Raw genomic sequence first — 14,686 nt, 5'->3', positions numbered from 1 at the left:
CTCCTGGACCACCATAGTGGACATCGCACAACCCAGAGAACGCGCCGTAACCTTCGTCGCTCGTAGCGCGAGGTCCGCCGCGGTGCGGAGTTCTCTGAGAACTTCCGGGTCGTGACCACCCTCGTGCAAGTCCCTCAGTGCCTTGGCTTGGTGCACTTGCAACAACGCCGTAGCGTGTAAGGTGAAGGCAGCTTCTCCACAGGCCGTATAAGCATCGCTGGCCAGTCGAGTACCTACAGACCCGGGAGGGGAGGCACGGTTCTCCCTGCCGGTTGGAGGCTGTATTAGGACACAACTGCATCGCAACCGACCACTCCACCGGGGGGACCCTTGTAACCCCCTAGTTGCCCCACCATCGAGGGTGGTGAGGGAGGAGGAACCAGCAGATAAGTTTCCGGCAGTAAAAGGTGCCGTCCACGACCTGGTGAGTGAATATGCTCTGCTGCTGCCTACTTATACTCACGCTGTGATCAGCGGCAGCTGGATGCAATAATCGCATGCCAATGTGCATTGGCTCGTTTAGTTTACACTCGAAGTAGATTGGTCTCTCTAAGCGAGACCCCAATTCGTCGGTCATCCGACGTGACGTCGAGAGTGACCGACTGAAAGGGAACCTAATTTTTAGAGTTCCAAAATTCAGACAGTATTTAGACAGTATTCAGTCTTCGCTAATTTTATTGACCCCTAATGGGTGCATTCAAGTAACTTTTGTATAGTACACTGGTGTATACTACTGTTTAAAAAACATCAACAAAAGCCATCTTTACACTGCAAAGGTACAACATTGTGTACGCATATTTAAAAAAAATTGCATAATGTAAATAGCCTATAAAAAACAACTCATTAAAGAGTGAAGCTGCAATGTCATGAAAAAAAAAAACATTATTTCTGATTATTCATCTTCTTGATATCAATGACCATTAATATCGATTAGGCCTAATAAAGGGGAAAAGCATGAAGGGTTTATGAATTCATTTTTACAGATTAGACAATCGAGACTTCACATACCTATTGTTATTCCCATAAGGTTATTCAAACTCGGAATAAATGACGTAAAGAAACGTCCCTAGGTTACGTATTTAACAATGGTTCCCCGAGGGAACGAGACGCTGTGTCGAGAAACACTTTGGGAACGCCCCTGCATGACCGCGTTCTGAAGCACGTGTAACATCAGTCCAATGGAGCAGCGAGACGTCACGAGCGGGGTGACATGGGCAACCAGGAAGTATAAAAGCGCATCCGGCAGAGCACAAGTTAGCTTCGATTAAGTAGCGATGCAGGGAGTATGGCAAGGAGACGCAGTGTCTCGTTCTCTCGGGGAACCATGATTACATACGTAACCTAGGGACGTTCCCCTTCAGGAACTCGAGCTGCGTCGAGAAATGCTTTGGGAACGAGAATACCCACTGCACCATACTAACAAGTCCCTGCCTGTGTGTGTATCTCTTGAGCACAACACGAAGAGAGGACTTGGGACCCTGGGGTAGATGCCAGGTCCAGGTTATAGAAGCAGACAAAAGTTTGCGGAGAGGACCAGCCCGCTGCAGTGAGATGGCCTTGACCACCCACCTACTCATAGTCTGCTTGGTCGCTGGAGATTCTTTCTTGGGCACACCAAAGCAAACAAACAGCTGATCTGCCTTACGCCACGGGGCAGCTCTGTATGCGTAATCATCCAGTGCTTGTACTGGACAGAGCAGATTAAGCCTTTCTTGGCCTACTTCCTGGAACGGAGGTGGACAGAATGCCTGAAGTACTATGGGCCCTGGCGAAGAAGTAGGCACCTTAGGGACATACCCGACCCTCGGGTAAAGGAATGCCCTAACCATGCCCGGAGCAAACTCCAGGCACGAAAAAGAAAGTGCCTGAAGATCCCCGATCATTTTAAGTGAGGAAATAGCGAGGAGAAAAATAGCCTTGAGCGTGAGAAACCTGACTGGAACTTCTTCTATGGGTTCAAAGGGGGCATTGCACTAGTGCGCTGTACTGGCCTCAGCCTCAGGGTGCCACGGAGGAAACGAGTGACAAGTGGGTGTCTTCCCAATGATTGACCACCCAGAAGTATGTGGTAAGCAGCTAAGGCCGCCACGTATAGCTTCAGAGTGGGCGGGGGTGAAGAATGGCGCCCCCCGCCTGAGAGAGGAGGTCCCTCCTGATCGGAATCTCCAGCGGAGAGCCGTCGAGGAGGGACACCAGGTCCGAGAACTATACTCGGGCCGGCCAGAACGTGGCAACTAGCAACAGACGGACCCCGTCTCTGCGTACTCTCTCCAGAACTCCTGGGAGCAGAACAATCGGGGGAAAAACTTACAGACGAAGCCTCGGCCACGTCTGCACCATGGCATCCAGCCCAAGTGGAGCTAGATGCGTGAGGGAGAACCAGAGCGGACAGTGTGTCGTTTCCTGCGACGCAAATAGATCCACTTCCGCCTGGCCAAACTCCTTCCAAAGGAACTCCACCACCTCGGGGTGTCTCCATCCCCCGGGCCTCAGCCCCTGCCTCGACAGGATGTCTGCCCCCTGATTGAGATACCCAGGGCTGTAGACTGCTCTTAGTAGCTTCCCCTGAGCCCACAGAAGGTTCTGGCGCGCCAGCTTGTATAAGGGGCTTGAACGCAGACCCCCCTGACGATTGATGTAGGAAACCACCGATGTGTTGTCTGTGCAAACAAGCACATTATGTCCCCACAGGTCTGGAAGGAAGTGTCGTCTTCCCACAGACCCTGGGCAGAGCGGCCACTCATGACCGCCCCCCAGCCCGTGAGAGAGGCATCTGTCATTAGTGTTACACGACTACAAGGAGCCCCTAACATCGGGCCTTGAGCCAGGAACCAACGTTTCTTCCACATGTCCAAGGCACGTAAGCATCGCCGCGTGACCTTGATCATGCGAAGCGGATTTACCCTCGGGGAAAATCCTTTGGTTCTGAGCCACCACTGCAAGGGTCTCATGTACAGCAGGCCAAAAGGTATCACATTGGACGCCGCTGCCATCAGACCCAACAGCCTTTGAAACTGTTTGACAGTGAGTGACTGGCCTTCTCTTACTCTCTTGACTGTCGTGAGTATTGACTTGATACGAGCAGGAGACAAACGTGCCTGCATCGTGGTCGAATCCCACACCACGCCCAAATAAGTGGTTCTCTGTAGTGGAGAAAGAACACTTTTCTTGGCATTTAGTCTTAACCCCAGCTTTCTCATATGGGCGAGGACAACATCTCGATGCCGAGCCGCCATCTCCTCCGATTGAGCTAGTATCAACCAATCGTCGATGAAATTGAGTATGCGGATGCCCTGGAGTCGCAGAGGAGCCAGAGCAGCATCCACGCACTTCGTGAACGTGCGGGGTGAGTGTCTCGACACTCATCACATCCACCTCTTTGTAGGAAGATAGATGAAGTGTCTGGCTCTATCTCCAGGTGGAAGAAACCGCAGCGCGGGCTTCCGATCCCTGAGAGGGAGCCGTGGATCTAGCGGGTAAGGACCGAAAAAAGGACGAGCCTGTCTTGGATTCCTCCACTAAATCCACTTGCGATCCCCATGACAACAGTCTACGCTGCACCTCGGCAACAGCAGAATCGCGAGCCTGGCCGCTCTCATCAAAAACGGACAGGCGAGAGAGGAGCACAGGCAGCGAGAGCAACTCACAGTCATGACAATCAGCTCCCTCTAGAGCTGATCGTGCATGCTCCGCTCCTAAACAAACAACACACAGATTGTGTGTATCCCCCGCTGCCAGATAGTGTGGGCAGGGAGGCACACAACGTCTGTAATGCCGTTTGCTCGCCATAGATGTTAGTTTAGACTTTGACATATTCTTTTGAATGCTTGTGGACTGACAGACAACAGTAGATAGACTGACACATACACGTGTATCCCCCGCTGCCAGATATCGTGGGCAGGGAGGAACACAACGTCTGTAATGCCATTCGCTCGCCATAGACTTAGACTTGGATTTTGACATATTTCTGCTTGTGGACTGACAGACAACTGTAAATATTTGACATACTCATAATAAATGACATACTCATAGATCGATTACAAAACTATACAGGTATTCAAGGGCAGGCTTTAAGATGGTTTAGATCCTACCTGTCAGATTGCTACCACTTTGTTTATTTAAATGGGGAGTCATCTAAATTATCACCGGTAAAATATGGAGTGCCACAAGGATCTGTCCTAGGTCCTCTGCTATTTTCAATATATATGTTGCCCCTTGGTAATATTAGAAAATACGGGATTAGTTTCCACCGTTATGCTGATGATACTCAACTATATATCTCAACGAGACCACATAATATACCTGTACATACAACTGTCTATTGTTATATACCTGTACATACAATTGTCGATTTGTATATTTTTTATTCCCTATTTTACTTGTTCTATTTTTTTTTTTATTATAATTTTTTTTTTATTATCTGTGTTTTTTTGTTCTGTCACTGTCATTCTGTTACACTGTGGAAGCTTCTGTCACGAAAACAAATTCCTCGTATGTGTAAACATACCTGGCAATAAAGCTCATTCTGATTCTGATTCTGATTCAAATGCGCATTATTATTCTTTAGTTTGGGTTAAACAAATTAATTTTACTTGGTTGGAACAGCAGCTACGCTAATTATGTCTCTATTTGTTTCTCTGTTTTTGCCACGGGACTAGGATTTACACAAGCTTGAGTGTGGATCCAGAACACCTGAGAAGAGATGATGCAAACCCCTCAGAAGACCTCAGATGATGCCAACCCTGAAACAACATACAGAACTACCAAATTTTGCTACAAGTTTGATTGAATCATATAATAATTGCTGTTAATAGTGTTCATCTTCCGTTTGATTACATCTTTAATTGATTTTTCTGTACATTTCTGCCCTATGTATATAAACTGACAGTCACCACTGATAAACTACTACTAAATATTGTAGAAACGTAATTGTCTGTAAAGTTGCTTTGCAACGATTTGTATCGTAAAAAGCGTTTAACAAATAAACTTGAATTGAATTGAATTAAATAAGACTGACACATACACGGTTGCACTTTTATACTTCCTGGTTGCTCACGTCACCCTGCTCGTGACTTCTCGCTGCTCCACTGGACTGATTTTACACGTGCTTCAGAACGCGGTCATGCAAGGGCGTTCCCAAAGTGTTTCTCGACGCAGCTCGAGTTTCGGAAGGGGAACATAGAAGCGCTCCACAGTCTAAACCGGTTATGCATTTACTTATTGAGTTATGCATTTTTGCAAAAACTCTCGTTATAATTACTGAAGCTGTCTACAATTAATCTCTTTTCTGCAGTTTCTTAAATATGCTGATGAGAGAATTTGTGAATGCTAGCATATTCATCAGAATTCAGTCAATGAGCGCGCACACCGAACAACTCCGCGGTGACAAATCAAAATGCCTCTGATTGGAAAAAAATAAATTGATGCAATGTAATATAGCAAATCTACTATAAATTAAATGATCGACAATTTAATTCATTTCACTTTACACATTTCACGTGACCGTCGATACCACTAGGCCTACTATTGGGCTGTGAATCTTTGGTTAGACAGTGAATCGATTCGATTCATGATTCATAGGTTTTCGATTCGATTCAAGAACGATTTTTGCAAATTCAGAACGATTCAATTCGATATGATTCACAATTAAATTTGAATATAGCCTGGCACGTCTTAAGTTCTATAAGCGCGAGATCACTTCTCTTTCAGTGCGAAAACTTCTTTATCTCATTTTCATTAACTAAAATGCTATTGTAGCTATTTAACTTTTCCTCTCCATCGGTGAATGATGATTCTGAAAGAAAACGCGCCCGATGTCTGTTTGTTATAGAAAAAAACGCCACTTTCATGCATCTGATTATCAGATGATCGCACTCTTATTTCAAGGTTGTTGTTAATGCTGTGGTTATTTTAACAGTTTCATTCATACATTCGGTTCAACGGCATTGTTAAAACACATTTATCATTCAATGGAACTGTGCGTATGCTTTAGACACTTACATTTTTGCTCCATCCTTGCAATAAATGCGCAGCCTTCGACTGCTCAGGTAATGTCGACGGTATGACCGAGAGCCATTGAAAAACTACAGAAAAGTAAAACTACTTAATTTTAGCATTACTAGCCACGGGTACTAAGGAGAGATCACACATCAGCTGCTCAAAAAATGTGTCACTGAGACGAACAAATTTATTTATTAAATAAATAAACAATCAAACAAACAAACCAGCATACATAAAAAAAAACAATTAAAAATAAAGAATTATAAGGGAATTTTTGTAAAAATCAGGCCCTGGGAAAAAGTGTCCTAAGTTGAAGAAGTATATTCCCTAAATAATTTGCAGTTCATATGAATGTCATCTGCAATTCCAGCGACCCCATATTAGTTTGTAACCCCAAGATTCTGAACCTTCAGCCTAAAACTACAAAGACTATGACAGACTACACCTCTCAGATATTTAAGCGACTCCCTTATGAACACAGGATAAAGTCATGATCGCAGTGCTCCCACTTCACGCTCACCACAACGCAACGGTGCATCAATCACCTGAACTTATGGGCCATATTATAAAAACAGAGACCTCTGCACTCTTGGGCCAAGCTATCAGAGGACGGTCCAGCTCTCTGGCTCTCAGCACCTCTATACAATTTCTGTTTGAAGATTAATGTTCTTGCAGCGAGTGGGTTCAGGGACGAGAGAACAAGGAGAGGAGGGAAACAAACAGCAAACAGGAGTGTAGGAGCGAGAGGTGATACAGTGTAACATTGCTGCCTGTTTAGGAGCTAATTTCTACAAAATTCCCTAAATATTCAGACAATTTCGAAAGATCAGTGACAGCCTGAAGGCAACATCCTGGCAGAGTGGGTAAATGTCAAAGAGAGGATATAGAGGGCACACTGGTGAGAGTGTTAGGTGACTCCAAATTGGTAACAAACCTTCAGTGTAGAAGTAAATTCACATAGCATCTGCTTAAAGTTGTATAAGAGAAAAGTAAGTTTTATTTTGCATTATTGAGATTTTTCACCCTCATTATTTGGCATAATTTTTCGTCAAATGCTTGAATTAAATTAAGTAAAATAAATAATAATTCAATAAATTATATATAAATGTGTATAATAATAATAATTTTATAATAATTAATATTACAAACATGCAATATAATATATCAGCTATACACAATCAACAATACACCCCTCTGAGACAGTGAATATAGACATCTGACAGCTGTAAGTCACTATGGTGACTGCAAAGGCACTAAATCAATACTAAACAAATAATGAGTCTGAACAGAAGAGGGGGGTCTCTATCGGGAATGACTTTTGCCCCTAAACATTACATATCTGGGGCATTTTTATTACTTTCATTGACACTGGTTAATTTCTAGTCTTGCTGTGTACTTAAAATTAATGTTCACATATGCCTTTAGAAATTGAAAAACCTGGTTCTAAGTATAGCATATAGATCCGCTTTCCTAGCAAAAACACAGCAAGCATTATCTGACTCTTATGGCCTCTTTTATGATAAATGCAAATATTTTAAATTAAATCTCAGGCTATTTGTGTCCCATGGTGCTTTATTAATTCAGCATTTCCCAGCAGAGAAGACTGTTATGTTGTGGTTTACCCAACAGAGAGTTCAGATTTTTCCCACCTGTGAATGAAAGAGGAACACTAACAGAAAAGTGTTTCATTTGCGTACAAACAACAACACTGTCAAAACGATCCACATTCACACGGATTTAGAAAACAACTAAAAAGACTGTTTTATGCATGAGAGGCCAGTATTTGGCAATGTTACTTTGTAAAGAAAGACTATACACTTCTGCACACATACCTATAGAATGAACACGGCATCACATCTCCATGAATTAAATTGGAGCCAATTATTCAATTCTGAATTCTGCAGCACTAACCAAAATAAAACAGCCACAACCAGTGGAGATTCAAAGAAAAAAACAAGAAAGTTTCAGCATTTCTTTGGTGCCAGTTACTAATACAGGGAAAACGTGTGTGGTTGTTGCTTTCTCTGTTTTCCTTTGCACAGCAAAGCTGTGATCTGCTGTAGTCCATGAGCAGTAAGTGAAGGAGAACATCTAGACTTCTTCTGGCTTTAGGGGCAGTTGCTTCTACTCTGAACTTACAGCTAGTTTGAGTCAGGTAGTTCTTTTTATACACGCAAACATAAACACTCTGCCTTGCATACCCTGGAGTGGGAAAAAAAATCCCTGACAAGGGAAGAGGATTCACTGGAAAAACACCAGAAAACACAGGAACTCCAGAACCCCGCGTGGCTGCATTGAGATAGAGCTAATTGATGGAGATCCTGAGCACGGTGGGCAGCCGGCCCCAGAATGCAGCCTGCTGTCTTTTAAAATGTGATGGTGAAACTGAGCACCAACTGAAAACAAAAACACAAGACTACAGGATTAGTGCAACAGGGTTTTCCTGACTAAATGTGTTGCTCAATCCAATCGATTCAAAAGTTTGTGATCTGTGAGATATTTTAATGTTTTTGAAAGAAGTCTCCTACACTCATCAAGGTTTAAGTATTTGATCAAAAAGACAGTAAGCAGTAATATTGTGAAAAATTATTACAATTTAAAATAACTGTTTTCTATTTTCATATATTTTAAAATGTAATTTATTCCAATGATGGCAAAGCTGAATATTCAGCATTGACTTCTGTGTCACATGATCCTTCACAAATCATTCCAATATGTAGATTTGGTGCCCTACAAATTGGATTGATTTGGAATGAGAAAAAAAAAAAAACCTTACTGACTTCAAACTGCAAAAGCAGCACCACTTTCTACACCATCATCAAATACTCAACCAAAAACACAATATGTACAATCACATACAATCACAAAAGTCTTTCAACATAGGTAATTGTGCTTTTTAGGAGGTGGTTGTAACACTTTGGGTCTTGTAGAGTCTAAAATTGTGTCTAATAGGTTTTGGAATCTAAGTGCAGCTTCATATTAAAAAATCAAAGCTAACATACAAAAGTGAAATCCCAGGAAACAAAACACTGCCAATTAAAATACACATCAAAAGACAAGACTTGACAAAGTCACAAAGGGTTTAACTACACAAGAAATAATTACCTGGGCAAGAAAATGCTTGAACACAATCAGGGAAGCCAGACAAAAGACAAGAAACCTTAAACAAAACCTACATAACTATAACAGTTTGGGTGGGCAGGAATTTCCAGATTTTAGTGTTCTTCCAATTTAATATCTGAATATAATACAATCCATGAAAAGGAAAGAAAAAAAATCTAGGCCCAAAAGCCCTTCAGGGTGTAATTTACTAAAATGCCATCTAGGTAATTAAGTAAAAGCAACCACAATTTATTTTATGTTTTCTGGCAACTTATTAACAATTTCAGTGAATTCTGAAATTGTGAACACAAAGAATAATTTCCTTATTCAAATTCGATTAACTCCTTTCATGTAAATGAGCAGATGCCAGGAGTACAATGAAGTGCCAAAAAAAAGAAGAAGAAGAAGAAATAAATTACATATTAAGGTTTATAAGGCAATGCTGTAGGAGTTCAAAAAAGGAAATATTGTAGTAGCATACACAATAAATAGATAATAGATGTGTGTATGAAAAACACATCAGCTATAAATGAAAAGGCCCGCTGTGAAATGAGAAAGTATGAACTCAGGTGACATGTCCATGAAAATATAGTTTAAAAATGCCACTCACCCACAGTGAGCTGTCCTGTCAGCTGGCCAAGGTTATTTCGTGCATTCACCGTCACATTGCGGTCTGACTGTAAGACCAGAGGACTGTCCTGAAACACACACACATCAAAGACATAAACTGATTATAGGACCCTGCATAATAAAAGAAGATAAACAAGTTAAAGCAAGACAGGAAAAAGGAAAATAATGTCATGTTGTAATGTAATTTACATAAACCATACTCATTTAAATTTAAATCAGAATCATGAAAATAATAGATGTGAAGTTAATGTGTTCAAAATGAAGCTATATGTGATATCTGAGCTGTCAGAGACTGTGTGTGTGTTTGTGTGTGTGTGTGTGTGTGTGTGTGTGTACATGGATGAATGCACACTGGTTGGCCGGGGTGTGTGTCTGTGTGTTCATGCATGCAGGGGTGCATGCTGTGGATCACTGGATTCAGTGTCTTCTTGTTCTGTGCAACTTTGATCCTACTGACCTATACATCCTCTTCCACAACAGAACCTCTGCCGTGGCTCTGAATAAACACACACCCTACAATGCATCTTAACCCCAGTCACATTCATGAATGCATTCAATTATGAAATTACCTCATCATATATAAAGTCTCTATATTATTAAGAATGATTTTGTGTGTTACCTTTATAAACTGATCTGAGGCTCGATCTTTTTTTAATGCTTAAGAATCTGGGCATGAGAATTCAGCCTTTAGATTAGCTTCAAAGCACAGCGCTCCCTTTTGACATTGATCGACCTGCCAGCCAACCAGATCAATATATCGACAATGAAGTACAGTGAAGGTCCACAAGAGCAGGTTCCCCATTTCTGTGCTTTCTGTGTTTTTTTTGTTGTGTGGTTAGTGTGTGGCCATGTGTCTTCACTTGTGGACAAAAACACAGTCTACAGTTCACATAAGTAATAAACATGTAGTGACAGAATGGTTTTCATACAGTAGTATAGAAACATGTGTAATGGTTTAATCTTGACTATTTTCATTGGCAGGGCAAAAACAGATCAATCAACAAGAAATACTGTAATTAATTATTGATTATTATTATTATTATTATGAATAGTAATAATAATGATGATGATGATGAACAAGAGCAGGTTCCCCATTTCTGTACTTTCTGTGTTTTTTTTGTTGTGTGGTTAGTGTGTGGCCATGTGTCTTCACTTGTGGACAAAAACACAGTCTACAGTTCACATAAGTAATAAACATGTAGTGACAGAATGGTTTTCATACAGTAGTATAGAAACATGTGTAATGGTTTAATCTTGACTATTTTCATTGGCAGGGCAAAAACAGATCAATCAACAAGAAATACTGTAATTAATTATTGATTATTATTATTATTATTATGTATAGTAATAATAATGATGATGATGATGATAATAATAATAATAATTATTATTATTATTATACAGTTAACACACAATAAGAATTTATACAATATTATCTACAATTATTTTATTTTATTTTATTTTATTTTACTAATGTTTTATGGGGACTTTCCATAGACAATGATTTTTAGACTGTAAATACTGTATATTCTATCCCCTTACCCTAAGCCTACTCTGGACATTTCTGCTAGACATTTGGTCCCCACAGTGTAGACAAAACCTGACACACACACACACACACGTGTGTGTGTCGTAAAGTAATTTATTCATAAATTAAAACATCAGAATGTTGCCATCAAATATTTTTCAATCAAGTAAGCCTGCACTCCTGTGGAAACTCCCTTTACAATCAAAGAAGCTAAACTGTAAAGAATTGCTTATTTACATTGGGTCTATGCTTGCTGTACATAAAATAAGAGGACTTAAAGGATGTCAAAAAGGCACAGAAAGAAATAAACCAAGTCAATCATCCATGCACAGTACTTATAGTCACACGTCAGTGGCAGAAGCCAACTGTTTTATATTATAGTGAGGAGTACTTCGTCGATCGCTTCAACAATAGAAGCAGTTTGGAGCTGCAGTATCTGCACTTGCTGTCTCGCACTGTATAATTAGATCCAGATGATGTCAGTCTAATGGAGTAAAACACTATCTTCTCTAATTACCTCAGAAATACCCTCCTACCCAACACTACGTGTGCTGCCACTAGATGTGGGATGTTCAAAGCTGAGATGGACAGTATTATTGTTTTTGATCATGGGTAAATGAGCAGTGCAGCAGACGGGGATCATAAAAGGACACATTCAAATCAAAAGTTAGCAATAACAGGGTAGTGAAGGTTTATGCATATGATAAACTCATACAAGCAAGCTTTTACATTTTTATTTTAATTGCTCTAGCTTGACATAGACCTTCAACACTCAACATTCAGCAGTATGTTGAATACTTCTTTTATCTAAACCCAACACGACTGGCTTGTGAAATTAGTCACCTGGCGGCTCAGAAGCTGACACATGCAAATAACCTCCTAGACATTTACATGAAAAGAAGCCACTTCGGCTAGAGTGTTATCCTTTAATCTGATCTATATTTCCATTCCAATCAAACAGATCCAAAATCTGTGTCCACGCTTCAACGCCTCATTCTTCTCCTTCCATCCTTACACAATGCAAAGCAGGACACCGAATGAAGAGAGAGAATTTGTGTGAATGTCATTCAGGCATGACAATTCTGTGTTCCTCCCAGATGTCCACCTGTTCTTCATTATCTCTCTTTCATTGTTTTTCCTCTCGTTTAACGACACACTTCAATCCCACACACCTGCTGAGATCCTAAATTTAGACACCTTTTTTATCTGCTGTGGCGACCCCTGTGATGTCCTAACTCAGTGGGTTCTGTTTGATAGTTAATCACAAAATCATTGGTGGGATTAAATCCATGTAGACCTTGTTTCTCAGAAGTACTAAAACAATCATGAACTGTCCAGAAAGAATGGCACAATTAATTAAAATCAGTCTGTACTTTACAGTGTTTATGATCCCATCAATTTGGACATTACCAACTGACAGATACACAGCCCTAAACCAGGATAGACCTCCAACGTGTTTTACTGAAGGCCGCACAAGCACTCATTCTACTATCTCTCTCCAACTCTTCTTCTCACGGATTGTCAACGACTGGACCTAAAAACATCAAACTTGGATTTGTTACTCCATAATACTCTTTTCCACTGATTCTCATTCCAATTTTTTGACAACTTTTGCATATCTTACCCTTCTGAAAAAAAAAAAAAAAGATTTGTTGGCTTCTGCCCTTCCACAAAGTCCATTCCTGGTCAAACTTCTTCAGACTGTAAAAGGGTCAACTTGGCATCCTGATGAAGCTGCCAGATGCTGAGCCAGGTCCTTGGTGGACTTCTTGCAGTCTGAGAAACTTCTCATCAGATTTTGTTTTCTTGGCCTTCCAGTCCTTGACTTCTTCTGATTCTTCAACATTCTTCAAAATTATTTATAACAGCTTGAATACCACATCTTTTGTATCCAGTTTATTTGCTGATTTTCCTTTCAGAGTGGCCTTGCTGATGCAAAATTATGATTTTTTTTTTGTCTATCAAATTGTGGTCTTTGGCATTTTGAATGGGATTGAAATTTAGTCTTATACATATTACCAATCTTCCAAAGGATTATACTCATACAACATGTGTATGTAATGCTGAAGCATGTCTTGCACAAACCTACTATTTTATGTCAAAGTGACTGTTGTGAGAAAGGTCTAATACCTTTTACACAACAGTCATTTTGACATGAAACAGTAGGACAAATACATGGTTTAGCAATGACATTAATTGGGGTTCCATTCCATTTAGGTTTAAGTGTAAGGAGAGGTCACACTAAATACTTTGCCTTTTTTAACATTGCATACAAATTGTGTGTATTATCTGGTTGTATTCTAATAAAGAGACTGATAAAAAATGATGTGACCATATCATTATACCATTGCAAAATCAACAAATCTAATGGTAGCCAAAGACTTTTGCACAGAACTCTACAGTATATATAAATTACTCAAAATATTTTAAATGTAGTGTATGTGAAATGTGCAATCCCTTTTTAAATGGATAGTTCATCCAAAAAGAAAAACTTCTAAACAATACATGTCCATACTGACTTTAATCAATATGGAAAATTAAAAGAGAAACTGAAAAAAAGAGACATTTTTCAGAATGTATTCTTTTGTGTTTCACAGATGAAAATAAATCAGACAGGTTTGGAATAATATGAGGGTGTGTATGATAACAAAAAGTTCATCCGGTTATCATTTTACCCATTTAATTATTAATACAATTAATTAATACAAAGTATCTGTCTGTAAAACAACTTTTTATGAAATTTATATTAATACACATTGGAGGGAACCCTAAAAGACATTTAGGTTTTTTTTGGCCTTTATAAAGCTTGTTTTTATGGTTGTATTTTTTTTTTTTTTATCATTAAATTTTGAGAAGTAAAGATTTATTTTTTTTTTCATCATCAAATTTTGAAAAGTACAGAAATGACTCCTCTGTTGTTTTGCTTTTGTTAAAACACCAGCAGACATTCAGCACCATGGACAGCACAGCTGTAAGCATGGAAAGAAGAAACCAGCAAGAGAGCATTGCTGATGGCACATAGGGAGGCAAAACAGATGATGCAAGAGTAAGTTCAGGGTTAAAGCACTCACACTTGTCTACTTCTGGAGTAGAGAAGAAATTATCCAAGAAATCTCTCATCATGAGTAGGTGTGAAATGTCAGTCTTTTGCATCTTAAGAACTGTCTAACAACCTCACTTAAATTGCATCAGAGAGGTTTCAAAAGTCAAACATCATATTACACTAGTCAACATTTGAAGTGGATTAAAACCTTTCACTAAAGTTGTCCTAAAACCAAAATGCGTTCTTCTCTTAGAACAACTTTGATGAACTTTTTTGATCCACTTCAAATGTTGACTACTGCATGTCTTTTCTCAGAAATGTAATGAGACATTGAAATTACACTACTACTTCTCATATGATACAAACAAGTATGTATACTATAT

General features: G+C 39.9%; 1 protein-coding gene across 1 annotated transcript in view; it reads right to left on the bottom strand.

The window, feature by feature from the left end:
• Positions 1–14,686, bottom strand: part of LOC107656592 (zeta-sarcoglycan-like) — a 269,237-nt gene that overhangs the window by 57,983 nt on the left and 196,568 nt on the right. Inside the window, exon 4 of the mRNA XM_016444488.1 lies at positions 9,713–9,800. Within this exon, the coding sequence (XP_016299974.1) occupies positions 9,713–9,800 (88 nt within the window). The remainder of the gene's footprint in view (positions 1–9,712; positions 9,801–14,686) is intronic.

The sequence above is a fragment of the Sinocyclocheilus anshuiensis genome, unplaced genomic scaffold, assembly GCF_001515605.1.
Source record: "Sinocyclocheilus anshuiensis isolate Anshui unplaced genomic scaffold, SAMN03320099.WGS_v1.1 scaffold85, whole genome shotgun sequence".
Lineage (NCBI taxonomy): Eukaryota > Metazoa > Chordata > Actinopteri > Cypriniformes > Cyprinidae > Sinocyclocheilus > Sinocyclocheilus anshuiensis.
Note: the sequence above shows the minus strand (reverse complement) of the source record. Positions and strands in the feature narration are given on the sequence as shown.